At 43.1% G+C, this 21,869-nt stretch overlaps 1 protein-coding gene across 4 annotated transcripts in view; it reads right to left on the bottom strand.

Moving 5' to 3' along the window:
• Positions 1-21,869, bottom strand: part of LOC117425181 (chloride channel protein 1-like) — a 54,267-nt gene that overhangs the window by 10,288 nt on the left and 22,110 nt on the right. For 2 of the 4 annotated variants that reach the window (XM_058993559.1, XM_058993557.1), the window contains exons 5-22: positions 19,421-19,554; positions 18,937-19,014; positions 17,002-17,080; positions 13,428-13,553; positions 12,132-12,216; positions 11,509-11,610; positions 9,390-9,474; positions 8,886-9,035; positions 8,335-8,404; positions 7,901-8,011; positions 6,818-7,031; positions 6,501-6,634; positions 5,860-6,080; positions 5,606-5,684; positions 5,279-5,364; positions 4,875-4,916; positions 1,830-1,934; positions 347-433 (exon numbers count right to left, since the gene is read on the bottom strand). In XM_058993559.1, the coding sequence (XP_058849542.1) occupies positions 347-433; positions 1,830-1,934; positions 4,875-4,916; positions 5,279-5,364; positions 5,606-5,684; positions 5,860-6,080; positions 6,501-6,634; positions 6,818-7,031; positions 7,901-8,011; positions 8,335-8,404; positions 8,886-9,035; positions 9,390-9,474; positions 11,509-11,610; positions 12,132-12,216; positions 13,428-13,553; positions 17,002-17,080; positions 18,937-19,014; positions 19,421-19,554 (1,988 nt within the window). Of the gene's footprint in view, positions 1-346; positions 434-1,829; positions 1,935-2,396; positions 4,219-4,874; positions 4,917-5,278; positions 5,365-5,605; positions 5,685-5,859; positions 6,081-6,500; positions 6,635-6,817; positions 7,032-7,900; positions 8,012-8,334; positions 8,405-8,885; positions 9,036-9,389; positions 9,475-11,508; positions 11,611-12,131; positions 12,217-13,427; positions 13,554-17,001; positions 17,081-18,936; positions 19,015-19,420; positions 19,555-21,869 lie in introns of those variants that run through there. The other 2 variants (XM_058993558.1, XM_058993560.1) reach the window with 2 other exon arrangements.

Genomic DNA, 21,869 nt, shown 5'->3' with positions numbered 1-21,869 from the left:
TTCTGTTTTATTTCCATTTGCTACTGCACTGCATTTAAACATGGGAATAACCCTTTACACACAAGGAAGCATTTTAAAAGGTACAGTAAAGCATATTGATGAAAACAGCAAACTGCATAGTATAACATGGGAAATCCATGGCAAATATATGTGCAGCATTACTATGATAAACTTTCATAAGGAATGTATCAACAGTATGTACATAACAGCTTAGAATAAGAAATGGCTTTAAAATGTTTAATCCAAAATTGATAAGCCATTATCCAGATATATGCAAACAAATGCAGTAACAGTAAAATGCAGTATTTTTTCTAGATTCACTGTTTCGTGTCGGCGTGTGTCTTACCTCCTTGAGCGCCACCACTCCCACCAGTTTGCCGATACTTGTGACGTAGGCGTGACTCAGTCCCAGTAGAGAAAACAGAGTGTGTGTCTGGAATGAGGAACAAAGGGATGTTAAAACAAGGACACACATCATTTCTTAAGCATTTCATTTTTTAGCCAAGGTATGCTTTATAACATCAATGTAGGAGGTCATCCTGGCAACCTGACTATTTAAATATAACAGGGCAGCAGTGTGGAGTAGTGGTTAGGGCTCTGGACTCTTGACCGGAGGGTCGTGTGTTCAATCCCCGATGGGGGACACTGCTGCTGTACCCTTGAGCAAGGTACTTTACCTAGATTGCTCCAGTAAAAACCCAACTGTATAAATGGGTAATTGTATGTAAAAATAATGTGATATCTTGTAACAATTGTAAGTCGCCCTGGATAAGGGCATCTGCTAAAAAATAAATAATAATATGAAAAATGAAGGGCAGCACGTGTCAATAGCACACCATTAAAAAAGTTGTGTGCTGCAAGCAAAGGGGCCCTCAGGTAAAGAACGATAACTGTGGAAACAGCTGGCAGCAGTAACATCAACCAAGCTAACGACAAAGGTTATTATAAAACAGGATTTCTCTTTTTGAAACTAAGCTTAGAACTTCAACATAAACAAACTAGATTTGGAAAACCCATTGTAATTACAAAAGCTACGACTCTTGTGACCTGAATTATTACCCGATACGGAAAGTGCAACACAGACTCCTACTCATAAAAGACTATTTAAAAACTCAGCCAAAAAGTAGCACTTCACTCTCAACCTCCAAAAACCTTAAGGTGCTGCTACACAACTACAGGAAGCCACAAACTAATCCCAGCTGAAGCCTGCTACACAGGGGGGCCGTGACTATCAGCTTGAACAAGCAAGACACAGCGCCAATGTACGAGAAATCCACCAGCCGTGTATCAACAGAGATTGTTCTGACGAAGATGTTCAAATCAACTGCATCACCAAGGTTCTAAAAACTGTGTTGGGCCATATTAGTGGCTGAAGAATTAAAAAGGAGGGCAACTCAAAGTGTTGCTGATCGTACTGCAGCGGACCCTACCGGCCAGGCACTTAGCAAGCTCAAGCGGACACCTGTAGGGCTGGCCAGTAGCTCGCTGACATTTGCACTCAAGTTCCTGGTTTGGTGTAAAGAGGCGATTGGCTTGGGGATTGGAGGATGTCCACCGACCTTCACTTCTCCTGAGCTGTGTGGGGAATTGTGAGGGAGCATAATTGGACAGTCTAAAATTGGATGGAAATTGGGGGTAAAATAACAAAATAACTGGGCACTCTAAATTCAAGAACCAACACTAGATAAGGATACAGACCCAATAAGCTATTAAACACGTAAATGTTGAGGGTATTTTGAATAGCGCACCGAATCCAAACTTTGTTACTCAGCCCTTTTATTTCTGCACAGTATTTTTAAACATGATTGGCTGTGCTGTGTGCCACTCACCTTGTGAAGAGATGTTTTCTCCACTAGTTGGAAGGGGGAGTGGTCTATCCGGCAACTCTCAAAGCGGATTGGCTTCTCCAGTTCTCTCTCCTCCCAGGCTTTTATCTGGAAACGAGTTGACCAATCAGAGAGGAGCATTCAAATCTCTATCAAAGGCCTGCTACCTTAGTGTTGGACTCGTGTTTGATGTGTCAATGTATATCCTATATGTCGAGTGTAAGTAGCTTCAGATTACATTGGAGGAGTTGCTTCACAGTTTAAGTAAACGTCACAGATCAGTTGGATTTACAAATTTTGCAACATATTTTCCTGGTCAGTTTATGACCTCTTACAGCAGTACAGCAGTAAGAATGTCTGCGCCCCGGATGAGAGGAAAATTCATTTCTAATCAGCTTCCTAAACACCGGATGTGGAAGTTAATTGCCATTGATTGGTACTCAACTGTAAAGGTGAGGGAAGGACAGCTTTTCTTGTTTTGAAATCAACACATTAATGAATAGATGTATTTAATGCATGCTGATAAATACTAGAACCACCGCATTTATACACATACCTAGAACAACCATGACCGGTCAATGTGACTGGTTGTCACAAGGTTGGCTGAGTGGTGACACGTCAGACCCGGAAGAAACAGACAGACACATTGAGGTTGGTGAAGCTGAGCACTTGGTTGTGCTCAGCATTTAATAAACAAAACAAGAGAACACAAAAACAGGACACGGCACTCTACACCGAAATAAATAGACAAACAAAACGCACTAACATTAACAAACGGTGGATGCACAGAGAAACGAACAAACACGGTGAGTGAAAACACTATTTTTTGTTTAACTCCTCTCCACACCCGTTCTCCACTCACCGAACACCCAACCCCGAGTAAGTGCTACGTGTCTCTATATATACTGTTGTGCTGGGATTCAATTACCAATTAATTATTCACTTGAATCCCAGCACGTGAATTCATTCTGTGCAACCCCGTGCTCACATACTATACTTTAAATGCACGTGAAGTGATAGTGCAATCCCGTGCCTAAATATAATTATACAATTTAAATCCTTGTGCTGCACACACCCATTTATATCCCGTGTACCAACTACAATACACCAACATTTAACACACCACACGCAACATACAACATATAACACACACATGCACACAGGGGCGGGGCACATTGCCACACTGGTGTATTAAAAACAACATAAATATTATAATGAAGGACAAACAATTTAATATAAGTCGTAGTTTTATTCAGGAACGTCATATAAAGAATCTACACAAACAAAACATTTTAAATAAAACAGACATTTGAACAGAAATGTGTTTATATACAGACATTACATAAAGCGCAACCTCAAAAAATGGTAAATTTAATAAACAAATATTATATACAGGTATATCATATACATACAAAACTGTACAACTGAAACAATGAAAATAAGTATCCATTTTTTTAAATAAATGGGGTATATTGCCTACATAATAAAGAGCATATACACAACCAAAGTTATGCGTTTATACACAGGCATACTATAAATCGAAATGACATGAATAAATAAACATTTTAACAGAATGGGCTTCATTTACAATCGTTTACAAGTGCTGGCACAAATCACACTGATCCTGTGCATTTCAAAGTATGTAGTGCACTTACTGCAGACTGTCTGCGGATTTGGCACAGCTATCAACAGTAACTCAGGCTTCTGGCACAAAGTGCTCCACGGGCATATACTAGTGCAATGAAATCTTCTAATTCCTCCAAGAGCATTGACCAGGGATCATCTTGTAGTTGTCGGTGGGCTTCTGCTTCAGTGCAGCATTGCATGTGAAGCGTATGCATGTCAATCAATAGGCAGAAAGCACTCAATGCGTTCTCATCAATGTTGCGTTTTGCATATGCCGTGGGCCCTGGAACTTCCCTCAAATTATTATGTTCACCCCTTCTACATGCAGCTTCAACACCAGGATTTATAGTGTTCAAAACTGCCATCATTACCAGCTTCTTGAGTGCCTGGTGGTGCTGGCGCTACCACTGGAGATGTGGCTGCCTCAGGTGCAGTAGCGGCTGGATCAGGTGGAGGGGTTGATGCAGGTGAAGTGGCTGGCATCCTTGTAGGGGATGCCACAGGATTGCTTCTTCTCCCACGGGATCTCCTGCGCCTTCTTCGCGCACTCAGTCCTGGCACTTCGCTGGCATCCTCCTCACTGTCACTGCTGCTGGAAGATTAATCTTCGCAAACCCAGTCTGCTTCAGAGCCGGATTCGTCATTGCCCATCTCTGCTGCATCAGAATCGTTGTTTGGTAAACTTTGCAGTAATTCCAAACACTGCTTTGCTGTCCTGCATCTTCCATGATCCATTTTCAATGTGTATTGGGGTAACAATGAATTTCTTAGAAAAACGAGTGATATAGTAACCAGAGTGCAGACAGACAGCCAGGCGCCGTGAGCTGTCAAGGCTGATTGATGGGCTATCAGGAGGCTCATTGAAACAATAGAAATGTCAGAAGACGGCTCACTTGAGGAATGCAGACTGATATAATCAAACTTCAATACATGGTGGCAAGCCGACTGATAAATACAAATAATGCTGCAACATTTCATTGTTACAATGTTGTATATGTAGCGCTCAGTTTCACAGCTCCTGTTCGGAATAGGTATGACAGTATTTTATCTCCCTAATTTTTGCAGCTAAGCGACTCTTTCTTTGTCAGGGTAATTATTACATATATTTTGGAGAGGTCAGGAAAGCACAGCTCTGTATCTTATACACATGCACCGCAATTTAAATTAAAATTCCAAAAATGGTTAAAATGACTGCCTTGGTCATTCTAGTGTTAAAGGCAATTATGAACATGAGCATCAGCACATCTTGGTGTATAGATCTGTATCATATATTTTAAGAGAAAGTCACTTCAAATTACATTGGAAGAGTTGGGGGCTCATCCAGGTTATTCAGCCACCCTCATTGCTGTAATGCTCACAGTACTCTATGAACACTCATGGAGCATCCTCTATTAATCAACTGATAACTCCTCAATAACTCACCTCTTCAGGGCTCATGCTGTCTGCACATGGGGGTGCCTCCTGCTGGAAGATTAAAGAAACAACCGTTTGAGTTTATTAGTCCCCTCACTGACTTCAGCTAAAGAACTAGGTACCACATGCTCGTTGATCTCCTGTACGATGTGAAAGATGCATCCATTATGGTATTTTTTTTTTGCTTAGCAATTAGTTAATTAAATAATGGTTCACGTCTTTGAACACATTTGAATGCTGCACCTCCGAATGAAGAATTAACTCGGAAAGCAGTGAGATGGGGAAGCATATTAGCATTACGCTGTGCTCTGAAGCCTGTGCAACACTGATATGCTTCCCCAGCTCACTTCAGAAAACGAGCTTGAGGAGTCTTTTCAGAAGCAGTTTTCAGTGGAGCAGTCAGGAAGTCTGACCTGTGGTGGTTCCTCTGGTTGTGTTTCTGGGGAGTGGCAGAATAAACCCTGGAGTGTCTTTCTGACTGCCTGGAAATGACCTTTCTCTGAAACACAGATCACACCACCAGAGAGAGAGAGAAAGAAAATCATACAATATAATACAAAGCCAGAGTGATTGATATCATAAAAAAATAAAGACAGAATTAATACAGGAAACCAGATAAAGAGCTGGTTGAAATCCTAGTCCAGTGTCCAATTCAATTAGTTATTTTACACTATAAAGCATAATTAAGTTTCATTAAGGCTGCAGACAGACAGACATATAGTCCTTAGAGCAGCACTTACCCGGCAGTGTCTGATTGGCCGGTTCTTGCTGCTTGGGAGGGGGGAGGGGTCCGTTAGGCTTATCGAACATAGGGGGGTTCTGGGAAGAGGAAATGAAGTTTTGTCACTTTCTTGGACTACAATAAACAGAGCAAAAGTTCTTGTGGTTCATTAAGTACCTCGTCACCACTATTCAACTGCTAGTAATTCAGAAACTGTTTGAGAATCAGACATATTCTAGGTGACAAATTCTAAAGTCCCCGTTCCTCTCTCACCCCCTCTTCCCCCACTTCTTCATCCACGAAGGTGAATGACTCCCAAGTGACCCCTGACCCCCTCTGGCCCCGGGGGGGTGACCTCTGCCCATTGTAGGGCATGGCCTCCATCTGCTGCTGCCCCTCGTGATGACATCGCAGCCGTCGCTCTGGAGACAGGTGATCATCAATCAGAGCCTCCAGCTCTGAACGTTCCACAGACCCGAGCAAGATCATAGTGTCTAAGGAGGAGAGTGAGAGGAGAGGGGGAGAGATGGAGGCAGAGGAGAGGGAGAGGACAGGGAAACAGAGAGAGGCAGAAGAGTGGGGAAGAAAGAGGGAAAATAAAAGAGATGAGAGGGGGAGAGGTTGGAATTAGAATTGTGATGAAAATTAGTCAGTTTTGTTTAGTTTTGAGAATCTGGGGTTGTCTGGAGGCAGCTGTCTATGTTACCCTTTAGGGTTTTATATATTTAATTGCTTGTCTAATTGTGCTGAAACTTGGTCAGGATATTCCTTAGCAAAGGATATAAAGAATATCAGAATCTGGGGGTGCATGGAGGCTGTCCATCCCACTTCAGGGTTTTATACAAAGAGCATTGTGTGGCCTGCCTGGCTGGCCAGGTTATAGTGTGAGCCTCCCTGCCTGTGTCTCCCCTCACCTTTGGCATCGACCAGAGGGATGGTTTTGAGGCTGCAACTATCCAGCAGGGTCTGCAGCTCTCCATAGGGAGATAGAGCAGAGATGAACTTCACATCCCGCACCATGATGTCCTCCACGAAGATGTTAAATTTACTGAGGACGAGAGCAGAAGAGAATTTAAAACCAGAAAAAAAAATGTGTAGGTTTAGGATTCTAAACCCCATGGTCAGAAGACACTTCAATAGACCCTTCCCTCCCCACTGCCCTCCACTCTCCCCCTCCCTCTCCTCTCCCCCTTCCCTCTCCCCTCCCCTCAGCCCCGTCTCTCTCTCTCACCTGAAGTGTCCCCAGCCCAGCTCAGGCAGGTAGGGCAGTTTCTTCACTTGGATGATGGAGTCATAGAGGGAGGGCTGCAGCCCCTGAGCCACCATGTTAGCCAGGATCACAGCCACCATCATGGGCAGGATGTGAGAGATCTGCCCTGTCAGCTCGAAGCAGATCACTGCCGTGGAGACTGTGTGCGTGACTGCGCCCGCCAGAGCAGCAGCGCCTGAGAGAGAGACAGAGAGACAGTGGACGGGGTCAGAGAGACAGAGAGAGAGTGTATGACCATAAAGTAGGTACAGGGTCAAGCATCTTTATAATTAAACTCCAGCACACTGGAATTGTAACAAGGACTTAATGTAGACCAGGCTGGCCTCATCTCCATGGAAACTGAAATAATCATTTGTGAGAGTGACTTAACAATATACAGAGTGAGAATAACATAGCGATCTAAGAAATTGAGCAAAGGTGCTGGAATAAATAAGAACAAATGAAATGGGTGTTAAGTTTATGTGCCGGGACTTCTAATTAAAATAAATGTAAATAACAACCGATTGATTGGGAATTATTTACACTTTTGTAATATTTCTCATTAAAATTCACTGAGACTTATATTCTAATATTTACTGAAACATGTATCCTGCTTGCATGTTTGTATTACTCTAGTTACTGATTTAAGAATATTACTTTTTCCTATAAAAAAGACCAATTATAGACTTTTCCACATAATTGATATTTACACTGAAGCTGAGATATTACCTGAATATTATTAATTACTGAAACTTAATTTGGATATGAACCTTCTTTTCTGCTTTTGTACTGTATTTCTGTTCTTTTTGAGCAAATTCAGGTGTTGTGTGATTTACAGCTCAATTGTTTAACTTCAGGAGAGAGGTGAAAGGGGAGAAGAGAGGAGAAGAGGAGAGGGGGAGGAGGAGGAGAAGTTAATAAAAGTTGACCAATGGTGGCCTCGGTGCTGGAACAATAGAACCCAGAACAGTTGCAAACTGAACCCTGAAGCTGGTTACTGTCACTGATTCAAGCTGCACAGCTGCACTTGATTCAGTCTTAATGCAGAAGAACAGGGTGACTGACCAATGACTGCGTAACCGCCAGGGAGAATCTGGTAAACAATCCCATCAAAGAGAATCCCGTTGGGAAAGAGAGTGGCCATGATCTCACCAATGAGACGACCGAACGCAGCTCCTAGAGGGACAGGGGAGGGGAGACAAGAGAGAGGGGAGAAGAGAGAGGATACAGGGGAGAGGGGAAAGGTGAGACGAGAGAGAACAGAGGGGAAGGGAGAAGTTAGCAGGCATTAACCAGGGACAGCTTCATCCCATTGTACCCTCCCTGTGCTTCCCTGCTGTTAAAATACAGAAATATTATCACATGAATGTGTCTACTTTCTGCATTGCCATCGAAGAACCCATCAGATCAATTGTGCAGTTGCCATCGCTGGTGATGCTGTGGTCTGCTAATGGTTCTGTTGGTTGTAATGGGACCCCAATGGGATTTCCAGTTCTTACCCAGTATGAAGACTGGCATAAATGCTCCGCAAGGGACAGGCATGGTGGTGGAAATGGCTGACATCCAAAACTGAGAGGGTGGGAGAGAGAGAGAGAGAGAGAGAGAGAGAGAGAGAGAGAGAGAGAGAGAGAGAGAGAGAGAGAGAGAGAGAGACATGCAGAGACAGAGATAAAGAGAGATGAGTAATGCTGATATGAACCACTCAGACTGATTGCAAACAGCATCAAGTCCTTGTTAAATATGAACATGTAATTACATGCTATTTGCTGTACTGTTTAAGCTCCATTGAAGCAGCGCTAGTCAAGGTTTTGAAATCAACTTCATTACCTCTTATTAGCACCAGCAACAAGGGGGGTGAGGATCCTCGTATTCATAACTGCCTTTAAGAATTATTTATCAGCAGTTATTAAATAAATCAATATTATTGTGGGGATTTCAAAACAAGAAAAGCTGCCCTCCCCTCACCTTCACAATTCAATACCAATCAATGGCAATTAACTTCTGCACTGTGTTTGAAAAGACAATTGAAAGCATTTTTTTTTTTTTTTACCTTCATGACGAAGAAGAGCAGCAGGATGAAGAAGACACTGATTTTGGGGTGCACCCAGACCGCCGATCGCCCCAGAACATGCGTGGAGCTGACGTGCTTCGTCCAGGTGTGGTTATCGAAGAGGGAGTTTATCGACTCGCGAGGCATCAGCTGGGGAACACAGCAGCGGGAACGATCCTTTACTAACTGCTTACTGTACCTTTAAAGGAGCTATATTGTTTGCGCCAATGACAGGCTTATTGAATATCTCTCAGTCTGTTACTAACAGACAATGGATGCATGATCACATATGGCATAGCTTGTTGAGCGATACAAGCTGATACACAAGGTGAGAATCAGCTTGTATCGCACAGCAGCGGTACACAGTCCTCATGAATCACCATTCGATAAGCCCTTCTTTTGTTAGTTGAAGTTATAATAATAATAAGAAGAAGAATAAGAATAATAATAAGAAGAAGAAGAAGAAGAAGAATATAATGTATAATTGGGATTTTGACCCCTCACCTCTCCAGCCATGAACTGTCCAAAGCCGGGGGGAAAGGTCAAGGTTGCAATGACAAAGGTCACAACCCCTGGGTAGATGAGCCGACTGAAAAGCAAACAGAATTTTAGATAGTCTGTCAATCAAATGTCTATCAATGTAACTATCAATCAAATCAAACTATTAATGTGTGTGTGTGTGTATATATATATATATATATATATATATATATATATATATATATATATATATATATATATATATATACTGTATATCTACACACACGTATAGTCAGCTCTGATTAATACAAATTTCAAGGGACCAGCAAAAAATGTGTCATCAGTAATTCTTACTATCAGGAGTCTAAGCCAAATGCATATATTGTATTGAAGTTACAGTAACACTGAAATCAATTTTTAATTACAGAACAATGAAAAGTATTATACATTTAAAAGTGATGTGCGTTTTATTGAAAATATGGTTGTACGTGAACTTTTAAAAAGTAGACATTGCAAATGAAGTGCACTTGAAATCGGCATGTGGCATATTTAAACCACAAAGACAAGATGTCCTCAACATCAGGGTATTGAGCAAATGGGAAATACTGACGACTGCTAATCCCCCACCACTTCTTCTGCTAATACATTTAGCTCCTGGTGTGTAAACTTTCGATTCCTCACTCTGTCCTCCTTGGTCGCTGTCACTGTGACAAACTCAGAACCGTACTTACCTTTTCTTTCCAGCGCCCGTGTATCCAGGGTGATTATAAAGTAAGTTTACCACATCAATGCACCATAGTTGATGTGGTAAACTTGCTTTCTAATCACCCTGTATATACTATAATAAAGTGTATGTAAACCTTAGGCATAATTCCACGCGACGTGACAACTTGCAAATGAATCATTTAGCTTGCTTTATTTGTGCATGTAATTAGCTTATAGAGCGACCGCTGCTTCATTTTTGCGAGCGGTGTGGCTTTCCCCTGACGTGGTAATTCTGGTCATTTACCACCGTTTAGTGAATGAGGCCCATAGCATCAGGAAATTAGTTAAATCTGAGCTTGTCTCAATGAGAATTGACTGCATGTATATATACAGATGAACCCACTTTATATCATGATAAAGGGGCATTCAGAACAGAAAATAGGAGGCACTTTTTTACACAGAGAATTGTGAGGGTCTAGAACCAAATCCCCAGTAATGTTGTTGAAGCTGACACCCTGGGATCCTTCAAGAAGCTTCTTGATGAGATTCTGGGATCAATAAGCTACTAACAACCAAACGAGCAAGATGGGCCGAATGGCCTCCTATCGTTTGTAAACTTTCTTATGTCCTTATGTTCCTATGTTCTTATGATTGCCGTGCAGACATAATTCATGATATAAAGCGGGTCATGATATAAACCGAATTTCATGTTTGTCTATGACAGCACATTACGCGTCCGAGAAAACTAATGGTGAATTAAAGAGCAGTGTTTTAATACTCTACATGTAGTCATTCTTTACATTTAAACAAATGCATATAGTTTACTACAGGACAAATACTTTTTGTATCATTAACTGGAACAAAACAATTTGTGTCATTATCTAAAAATGGCATGAATTGTCGACTGATGAGAGCTATCGTGGGGTTTTTTGTGAATAAGAATGACTGTTAAACAAGAAAAATGTGGTGACGTTGGTGTTTTGTAACTTTGTAACTGAACTGTATCCCGTTAAGACCGTCCACGCAGCATTTGACAGGCTGCAGAAAATGTCAGTTTATCAGCTGAGATGATTATTAGTTGCGAGAGAGAATAAAGAAAAACTGCAAATATCTCAGTATCCTAAGGAGCATCAGGATCCAACAGGATACTCATCAATCACCAGAAGTAGTTAATGAAGAGGAAAAGTCATTGATAAACTGAAAACTCCCTGTTTTAATAATTAGCTCCAACATTTCGGCTGACGCTTTCTTCAGAAAGTCTGGTAGAAATAGCCAGCTAGACTGATGATGTTTAAGTCTGAAAGTGCAACACTTATCTGTGATTCACTGCAGCTTTCAAACTCAAACTACAGCACCAGTCTACCTGCTGTAGCTATTTCTATGATGCTGTCTGATTGCTTCACATTTCTCTATGTGGCCCAGCTCAGTGTGCACTCACTATCTTGTCAGGAAGCATGTTAACATCGTTTGTCTTCGCATTAAGAGAACCATCTGCCGATTCAGGTACACAAAGAAGGCACCAAGGAACCCACACGAGATCCTGAGAGGGGAGAGAGACAGAGGAGAGGGTGAGAGGGAGGGAGAGGGGGGAGAGAGACAGAAGAGAGGGTGAGAGGGAGGGAGTGGGGGGAGAGAGACAGAGGAGAGGGTGAGAGGGAGGGAGAGGGGGGAGAGAGACAGAGGAGAGGGTGAGAGGGAGGGAGAGGGGGAGAGAGACAGAGGAGAGGGTGAGAGGGAGGGAGAGGGGGAGAGAGGGAGAGGAGAGGGTGAGAGGGAGGGAGAGGGGGAGAGAGACAGAGGAGAGGGGGGAGAGAGACGTGTCAACCAAAGCATTCCATTATAGCTGCTCTATACTTCAGCTATCATTGCCTCTTAATAGAATAAATATGACACCGAACCATTGGTGCCACTGTATAAAACTATAGCTATTAAAACTCAGGGGAGTTGTTTGAATCATTGCTGTTGCCACTGTATAGTATATATTCTAACTGTGGCTAAGGTAAATAACAAGCATTTTGTTGTTTTTCTACATTAGGACAGGTAAATACAAATCCTACATACCCAATGATAGCAAACGCAGGCAATTCTTGGAGGTCAAAGGGGAAATCCATTCGGAAGTTTGTTTGGAAAAGGGCCGTGATCGTTACTGAGGGACAAATTGAGACGCAGATTAACGGAGTGTTCCAGGAATATGACAGGAGGGTTAGGATTAGTGCCCCGGATTTATTAAAATGCCTGAACAGCACTGTTCTTTAAAAAACATATTTTCAGAACAAAGGAGCGTAGCTACACTAGAAACAAGAGAGTCGTTGGAAAAGCTGGGACTGGTTACTGAGAAGGAGAGGATTGCTTAATCCTTAAACTGAAATCTGTGGGAATACAAGGGAGTGCAGGGATGGAAACAAGACTCCCATTGCATAGCAGTTTGATCAAATCCTGGTTTTACTATGAGTTCAATAAGACTCACCTGAGCTTGTAGGGAAATGGAAATGATTAGAGTGTAAATGGCAGAAAAACAGTTTGCTGGAGGTGACTTTGGCATAAGTGCAGTTGCTAAGGCAACATCCCACTTGGCCTTAAGACCTAGAATGTTACGTGATAAGGCATATAGCATGAATGTATGGGAAAGGAGAACTATGGTAAAGAATTAACCATAGTAACCTTGTTGAAGAGAGTAGTTTGTGGTTGGTTTCACCTGAGTGGAATAACAGCTGAATAACTCATTCTACTGCTGTCAACTATAATGGTAAGATAACATAAACAAACTAGTCACATAGGTCCTGAGTCAACTAGAGTATAAATATGAGACATAGAGGCAACACAGACGAGAAGCTCCCAATACCTCCAGATCATCGATGCAGCGTCTGAGGCTGTCTAAACAAAACTGTCTATCTCTGTTAATGCCAGTGGCATATTACTGCATCTAAAAAATAATGTTAAATGTAAAATATAATGTTTGATATTTGAAACTAATACATTAATGTTAGGATTTGAAACATGGTCTGGTCTTATCCTTATAGCATAACAAAGTACTTAATTCTATGTTTAAACTTTGCAAGCTTGTTACCTATACACTGGCTAATCAAGCTCATAGGAAAACCTGGAACAGGTGAAACGGCTGTGCAATAGGAGTCTTATCTCCATCCCTGAAGTACATGCAGGTACATACGTAACTGTGTAAAATATTCTTGCAGGAGAGTACACCTCTGCTCTCAGTGGGGTGCAGCAGGGATCAGTGCCGGGACCCATGCTTTTTCTCATGTAACTCAATGGCCACGTTTATCATGATGTGTGCAGCGGTTACGTAGGAAAGGTGTTTCATGGGGTCAGTATTTCCAGTAATCAAGCACACCTCACCTGCGTCTTTGTTCCAGACAGCCAGAACCCGGAATATGAAGGCACTAAACGTGGCAGCGAAGAAACCCCGCCAGTAATTTCTGACAGCAAAGTAAGTGGAAGTGACCTCGATACTGAACAAGACACCTGTAGAGAGAGGGGGAGTGGAGATCGTGAGGGGGAAGGGGAGGGAGGGGGACGGTGAGGGGGAAGGGGAGGGAGGGGGAGGCAGTGAGGGGGAAGGGGAGGAAGGGGAGAGGGGGAGACGGTGAGGGGGAGGGAGAGGGAGAGTGGGAGACGGTGAGGGGGAAAGGGGGGGAGGGGGAGATGGTGAGGGGGAAGGGGAGGGAGGGGGAAGGGGAGGGAGGGGGAGACGGTGAGGGGGAAGGGGAGGGAGAGGGAGACGATGAGGGGGGAGGGGAGGGAGGAGGAGATGGTGAGGGGGAAGGGGAGGGAGAGGGAGACGGTGAGGGGGAAGGGGAGGGAGAGGGAGAGGGGGAGATGGTGAGGGGGAATGGGAGGGAGAGGGAGATGGTGAGGGAGAGGCGGAGAGAGGCCACAGGGAGACAGGGAGATAAATTAGTAAAACAGTAGTTGAAAACTTCATAACAATAAACACAGCATATCTGTATGTCTAAATTAAGCAGAATTGCGACTTATTTAAAAAAAGAAGAATGAGACCAATATATTATAGTTAGACAGATAGCCAGACAGATAGATAGATCAATAGATATTGTACACACACACAGTCATATAGATATATGCAGTTGTAGTCAAAAGTTTACATACCCCAATGGAAATTTATAATTTCTAGAAATTTCTCGAAAACAAAGAATTTTAGGAAAATGTTTTGTAGCAAAACTTTTGCTTTTGTGGATGAGGAAAAAAAGTTACAAGAAATAGATGGCTACAATTAATACAAATTGAAAAATACTAATTCAAAAGTATTCATACCCTTTGATGCTATGATAGCATTGTCTACAAAGTGCTAGAAATTCCAATATGATAATGCAGAACCTAATTCTAGAAAAGTCTAGAAAATGCTGGATTGTAGGTGAACATTCTTAGATTATAAAAGGGTTAGGCATAGGATGCTTGCTGTCATTACCAATAAGTCAATATGGGAAAAAGTAAAGAGCTATCTGAAGACCTTAGGCAGAAAATTATTTATTGTTTCTATTATCAGGAAGTACAAGACTCATGGTACTGTCACAACGCTCCCTCAGTCTGAAAGAAAAAAGGTTCTTTCACCAACAAGAAGTGGAAGAACTGTGAGGAAGGTTCATAACTTTGACTGCCAAAGATACTCAAAGTGAATTGGCTGCAAGTGGGACTGGGGTTTCCATTTCAACAATAGGTCGAGTATTGCATGGTGAAAGTCTCAATGGTCGCAGGTCAAGGAAAAAGCCAGTCTTAGGAAAACGTCACAAGGACAATCGCTTAAAGTTTGCAAAACAGCATTTGAATGATGGATATGAGTTCTGGTCAAAGGTATTGTGGAGTGATGAAACAAAAATCAAGCTATTTGGTCATGCTGATAATTTGGAGAAAAGTCTAGTGAGGCGTACAAAGAAAAGAACACCATACCTACTGTCAAGCATGGAGGTGGTAATATCCTTCTATGGGGCTGTTTTTCCACTAATGGCACAGGAAATTTAGTTCCAATACATGGTAAAATGGATTCCAAAGCATACCAAAAGGTATTGGCCAATCACCTGAAACCCTCCGCTGCAAAACTTGGTTTAAAGCACAACTGGATGTTCCAACACAACAACGATCCAAAGCACACATCAAAATCTACTTCAGAATGGTTAAGGACAAATGAAATTAAGGTTCCGGAATGGCCTAGTCAAAGTTGTGATCTAAATCCGATTGAGAACACCATGTAACAATTTTTTTTTTTTTTTTTTTGTTCCTGGGTAGTAAGTGTTATTTCCTAATTGCTTATGCCTCAAAAGTATAGAAAATGGCTATTATTCCCCACAGACTTTGCTTTTGTGACCAGGACAGTGATATATTGAAATTTACCTATTTTCCAGAACATTCTAGATAGATTCAGTGCTGAGTAAACTTGGAGTAACTTCTAGAACTTTCTAGAACTTTCCAGTAATATAAATAGTAGTATAAATACAGGGGCCTTAAGCACACCAGTTCAGTTTAGTTCCAGCTGCCTAAGTGGATACATATCTGCATTCTTCTGAGATGGCATCAAGGTCATAGGAGACTTCAAAATGGTGGCATTCCTGATGGGTCTCCAAGGCGATTTTACCAAGTTTCCCTGCTATCTTTGCCTTTGGGACAGCAGGGACACCAAGGCGCACTACCACAGGCGGGACTGGCCACAGCAGACCGAGTTCTCTGTGGGGAGGAACAACGTCAAGTGGGAGCCACTGGTGGACCCCCGGAAGGTGCTGATGCCACCACTGCACATCAAATTGGGCCTTATGAAACAATCTGTCAGAGCTCTAGAGAAGGAGTCGGCAGCCTTCAAGTACCTTCAAGACTTCTTCCCTAAGCTGTCTGAGGCAAAGGTCAAAGCCGGTGTCTTCGTCGGACCACAGATAAAGAAGATCCTGGAGTGCAATGAATTCCCCAAGAAGCTCACTAGTAAGGAGAAAGCGGCTTGGAACAGCTTTGTCGCAGTGGTTCGGGGCTTCCTGGGCAATCACAAGGCCGAAAACTATGTGGAGCTGGTTGAGACTCTGGTGAAGAACTACGGCACAATGGGCTGTAGGATGTCCCTCAAAGTCCATATCCGTGATGCTCATCTTGATAAATTCAAGGAGAACATGGGAGCGTACTCGGAGGAGCAAGGCGAGCGCTTCCACCAGGATATACTGGACTTTGAACACCGCTACCAAGGACAGTATAACGAGACCATGATGGGAGACAACATTTGGGGGCTGATTCATGAAAGTGATTTACAGTATAATCGTAAATCTCAAAAAACTACTCACTTCTAAATCTTTTGTAGTCATTTTTGTATTACTTTAGTATAAATACATGTTAATTTGGATTCATATGTTGTTTTTTTCTGACTTTATGTGAACAAAAAGACACAAATTCACCCATTTTCTCATTGGAAATAGGTAAATTTCAAAATATCACTGTCCTGGTCACAAAAGCAAAGTTTGTGGGGAATAATAGCCATTTTCTATACTTCTGAGGCATAAGCAATTAGGAAATAACACTTCCTACCCAGGAACAAAAATTGTGTTACATAGTGGAATCTTTGGTATGATTTGAACAAGGCTGTGCACAAGAGAAGTCCTTGGAATTTGAATGAACTGGAACAAGTTTGCATTGACGAATGGTCAAAAATCACTAAAGAATCATGCCAAAAGCTCATTCACAAATATCCTAATTGTTTAAAAGAGGTTATTATTGCTAAATGTGCCTCAACTAGCTATTAATTTTATTTTTCTTGTCAGGGTATGAATACTTTTGAATTAGCATTTTTCTTTGCAAAAAAAATTGCTTAAATAAATAATTGTAGACATCTATTTCTCGTAACTTTTTTCTTTTTTTCCTCATCACCAAAAGCAGATTATATATAGATATTCAGGCAGGTAGGTAGGAGGACAGACTGACTTGCCTCCCAGGGGGGTCCCGAAACAGCAGCCCACTCCCACAGCACAGCCCACCGTCAGAATGTCAGTGTAGCAGTAAGGGTGCTACTGACCATTCAGAGCAGAGACGGGGAGAGGGAGGAGTAAGAGGGGGAGGAGAGAAAATACAAAAAAGAGGAACGCAGAGACAAGACAAGGAGGGGGAAAGAGAAGTAAGATGAAGAGAGAGAGAGAGAGAGAGAGAGAGAGAGAGAGAGAGAGAGAGAGAGAGAGAGAGAGAGAGAGAGAGAAGAAAATCAAGTGAATTAAAAATGGAAAGAAAGGACCCTGAAACAGTGAGCTGAGGTTTTCAGAGCACCAGAGAAGACATACCTCGACTGACCCAGCCCTTGTGCGATTGGGATGAGACTTGGTTCAAAGGGATAGTCTGCCTTCTTTCTGTCTTATCACACAGGTAGCTAGGTGCTGTATATGTTACTTATTGTTAATTTAAGAATAGTAGTAATTCAAGGTTGGTTGTAATTATAAGGTGACTGGAATTATAAGGTGGTTATAATTTAAAGTGGTAGTAACTAATTTAAGGTGGTAGTAACTCATTTTAGGTAGTAGTTAATATTTAGGTAGTAAATATTTTAAGGTGATAGTAACTTAAGGTGGAAGTAACTTGTTTAAGGCGTTAGTAATTATTTTAAGGTGGTAATTTTTTAAGGTAGTAGTAACATGGTGGTAGTTCATATTTGGTAACAGTAAGTCATTTACGACGGTAAATATTCTGTGGTAACTCATTTAAGGTGGTAGTGACTCATTTAAGGTGGTAGTGACTCGTTTAAGGTGGTAGTGACTCGTTTAAGGTGGTAGTGACTAGTTTAAGGTAGTAGTGACTAGTTTAAGGTGGTAGTGACTCGTTTAAGGTGGTAGTGACTCATTTAAGGTGGTAGTCATTTTAAGGTGGTAGTAGAAGTTGAACTTGCCTCCCAGCGGCGCTGCGAAGCATGTGCCCACCCCCACTGCACTGGTGCAAACGAGCAGGTCGAGGCGATGGGCCTCACTCTGTCAGGAGAGTTAGAGACAGGCAGCCATGCGGTCAGGACCAGGCAAGGCAACACAGCAAACTCACAATCACACACACACACCATGCAAGTCAACCCCGTTACAGGTGAAATGTACTTAGGGTTACCATATGACTCCATGTACACTAGGACAGTTTGAGACAGTTCAGGCTTTTCATCTCACACTCCAATGCATTCTGGTAAGTGTAGTCCTGCTGTGAAAGTTACCTCAGAAAGATTAAACGTACCAGAATGCATTGGAGTGTGAGATGAAAAGCCGGAACTGTCCCAAACTGTCCTGGTGTACATGGAGTCATATGGGAACCCTAAATGTACTGCTGTTTCATTTTGACCTCACCTGTTTGACTTCCTATAATTTGTGTTGGTTTTGCAGCATACAGCACAGGGTTGGATTCAGAGCAGAGCCACACAGTTCAGTTAGTTACAGTGTCAGTCCCACTCAGTGCCACTCACTCCTCATGTCAGTAGTTTTGTTTAGCAAACAAACATCAGACATTCAGTGCTGTTATAATTCAAGCAGCTACACTCTGCGATTCTTTAAACTTCTGCTACAAAGGCCCATTCCACTGTTTAAAATCCTCCCTCTCTTCCCCTGTCCCTCTTCTTCTCTCTCCCCTCCCTCTCTCTGTTCCTCTCTTACACTCACTCACTCCCTCTCCCTGTTTCCCTCTTTCCTCCCTCTCTTTTCCTAACGCCATCTCTCTCTCCCTCTCCACCGCCCTCTATCACTCTCTCCCTCTCTCACTTACCCTCTCTCTGTCCCTCTCCCCTCCCTCTCTCTGATCCTCCTTCTCTCTCCCTCTCTTTTTCCATCTCCTACCGCCCTTTCTCCCCTCTCTTACTCTCTCTCTCCTTCCCTCTCTTCCTCTCAAAATCCGAAACTTTGCTTACCTCGTACACCCCTGAGAAGATTGACATGACTTTGCTGAGAACGGCAGCGCAGATACTGGCGATGTGAACAAATGGACCCTGTGTGTGTGTGTGGGGGGGGGGGGGGGAGAAAAGGGGAGGAAAGGGAAGGAGGAGAAAGGGAGGTAGGGGGCAGAGTGGGTGGGGAGAGAAGGAGAGGAGAGGGAGGAGGCGAGAGGGAGAAAACTTGGGTTATATTTTGAAGAAACAGGAACACGGGTACAGATAGACAGACAAATTGTGTGTCACACATGCAAAAACATGCAAACAGACAGACATACACACTTTGACAGACAGGCAGACACACACAAACCCTCAATTGAAAGAACACAGTGACTTTCACATACAGAGATACTCAGACACAGGCAGTTTGACAGACAGACGGAACATACACACATAGACTCTTGGACACACAGACTCTCGGACAGACAGACAAACAGACAGACAGATGGATGGTGGGCAGCACCTCTTTCCCCACTGGCATGCCGCTGCCCAGTCCTGCGGTCAGCCCGACCACTTTGGCCACAAAGGCTCTGAGGGTCAGATATTCTTTGAGGACCACGCCTCGTAGAATCGTCTTCAACTCGGGAATCCCTGAGCCTGGGAGAGAACGAAACAAAGCACTGAATACTGCAGAGAGAACACAGCACTGAAAACAGCAGAGAGAGAACACAGCACTGAAAACAGCAGAGAGAACACAGCACTGAAAACAGCAGAGAGAACACAGCACTGAAAACAGCAGAGAGAGAGAACACAGCACTGAAAACAACAGAGAGAGAGAACACAGCACTGAAAACAGCAGAGAGAGAACACAGCACTGAAAACAGCAGAGAGAGAGAGAACACAGCACTGAAAACAGCAGAGAGAGAACACAGCACTGAAAACAGCAGAGAGAGAACACAGCACTGAAAACAGCAGAGAGAACACAGCACTGAAAACAGCAGAGAGAACACAGCACTGAAAACAGCAGAGAGAACACAGCACTGAAAACAGCAGAGAGAGAACACAGCACTGAAAACAGCAGAGAGAGAACACAGCACTGAAAACAGCAGGAAGAGAACACAGCACTGAAAAGAGCAGAGAGAGAACACAGCACTGAAAACAGCAGAGAGAGAACACAGCACTGAAAACAGCAGGAAGAGAACACAGCACTGAAAAGAGCAGAGAGAGAACACAGCACTGAAAACAGCAGAGAGAACACAGCACTGAAAACAGCAGAGAGAGAACACAGCACTGAAAACAGCAGAGAGAGAACACAGCACTGAAAACAGCAGAGAGAACACAGCACTGAAAACAGCAGAGAGAACACAGCACTGAAAACAGCAGAGAGAGAACACAGCACTGAAAACAGCAGAGAGAGAACACAGCACTGAAAACAGCAGGAAGAGAACACAGCACTGAAAACAGAAGATAGAACACAGCACTGAAAACAGCAGAGAGAACACAGCACTGAAAACAGCAGAGAGAGAACACAGCACTGAAAACAGCAGAGAGAGAACACAGCACTGAAAACAGCAGGAAGAGAACACAGCACTGAAAACAGAAGATAGAACACAGCACTGAAAACAGCAGAGAGAACACAGCACTGAAAACAGCAGAGAGAGAGAACACAGCACTGAAAACAGCAGAGAGAGAACACGGCACTGAAAACAGCAGAGAGAGAGAACACAGCACTGAAAACAGCAGAGAGAACACAGCACTGAAAACAGCAGAGAGAGAACACAGCACTGAAAACAGCAGAGAGAACACAGCACTGAAAACAGCAGAAAGAGAGAGAACACAGCACTGAAAACAGCAGAGAGAACACAGCACTGAAAACAGCAGAGAGAGAGAACACAGCACTGAAAACAGCAGAGAGAACACAGCACTGAAAACAGCAGAGAGAGAGAACACGGCACTGAAAACAGCAGAGAGAGAGAACACAGCACTGAAAACAGCAGAGAGAGAACACAGCACTGAAAACAGCAGAGAGAGAACACAGCACTGAAAACAGCAGAGAGAGAACACAGCACTGAAAACAGCAGAGAGAGAGAACACAGCACTGAAAACAGCAGAGAGAGAGAACACAGCACTGAAAACAGCAGAGAGAGAGAACACAGCACTGAAAACAGCAGAGAGAACACAGCACTGAAAACAGCAGAGAGAGAACACGGCACTGAAAACAGCAGAGAGAGAACACAGCACTGAAAACAGCAGAGAGAGAACACGGCACTGAAAACAGCAGAGAGAGAACACAGCACTGAAAACAGCAGAGAGAACACAGCACTGAAAACAGCAGAGAGAGAGAACACAGCACTGAAAACAGCAGAGAGAGAACACAGCACTGAAAACAGCAGAGAGAACACAGCACTGAAAAGAGCAGAGAGAGAACACAGCACTGAAAACAGCAGAGAGAACACAGCACTGAAAACAGCAGAGAGAGAACACAGCACTGAAAAGAGCAGAGAGAGAACACAGCACTGAAAACAGCAGAGAGAGAACACAGCACTGAAAACAGCAGAGAGAGAACACAGCACTGAAAACAGCAGAGAGAGAACACAGCACTGAAAACAGCAGAGAGAGAACACAGCACTGAAAACAACAGAGAGAGAACACAGCACTGAAAACAGCAGAGAGAACACAGCACTGAAAACAGCAGAGAGAGAGAGAACACAGCACTGAAAACAGCAGAGAGAGAACACAGCACTGAAAACAGCAGAGAGAGAACACAGCACTGAAAACAACAGAGAGAACACAGCACTGAAAACAGCAGAGAGAGAACACAGCACTGAAAACAGCAGAGAGAGAGAACACAGCACTGAAAACAGCAGAGAGAGAACACAGCACTGAAAACAACAGATAGAACACAGCACTGAGACAGACACACTGGAGAGGAGCAGAGAGAGAACTCACTTCAAGCAAGTTCCTGATAGATC

The sequence above is a fragment of the Acipenser ruthenus genome, chromosome 20 (assembly GCF_902713425.1).
Source record: "Acipenser ruthenus chromosome 20, fAciRut3.2 maternal haplotype, whole genome shotgun sequence".
Lineage (NCBI taxonomy): Eukaryota > Metazoa > Chordata > Actinopteri > Acipenseriformes > Acipenseridae > Acipenser > Acipenser ruthenus.
Note: the sequence above shows the minus strand (reverse complement) of the source record. Positions and strands in the feature narration are given on the sequence as shown.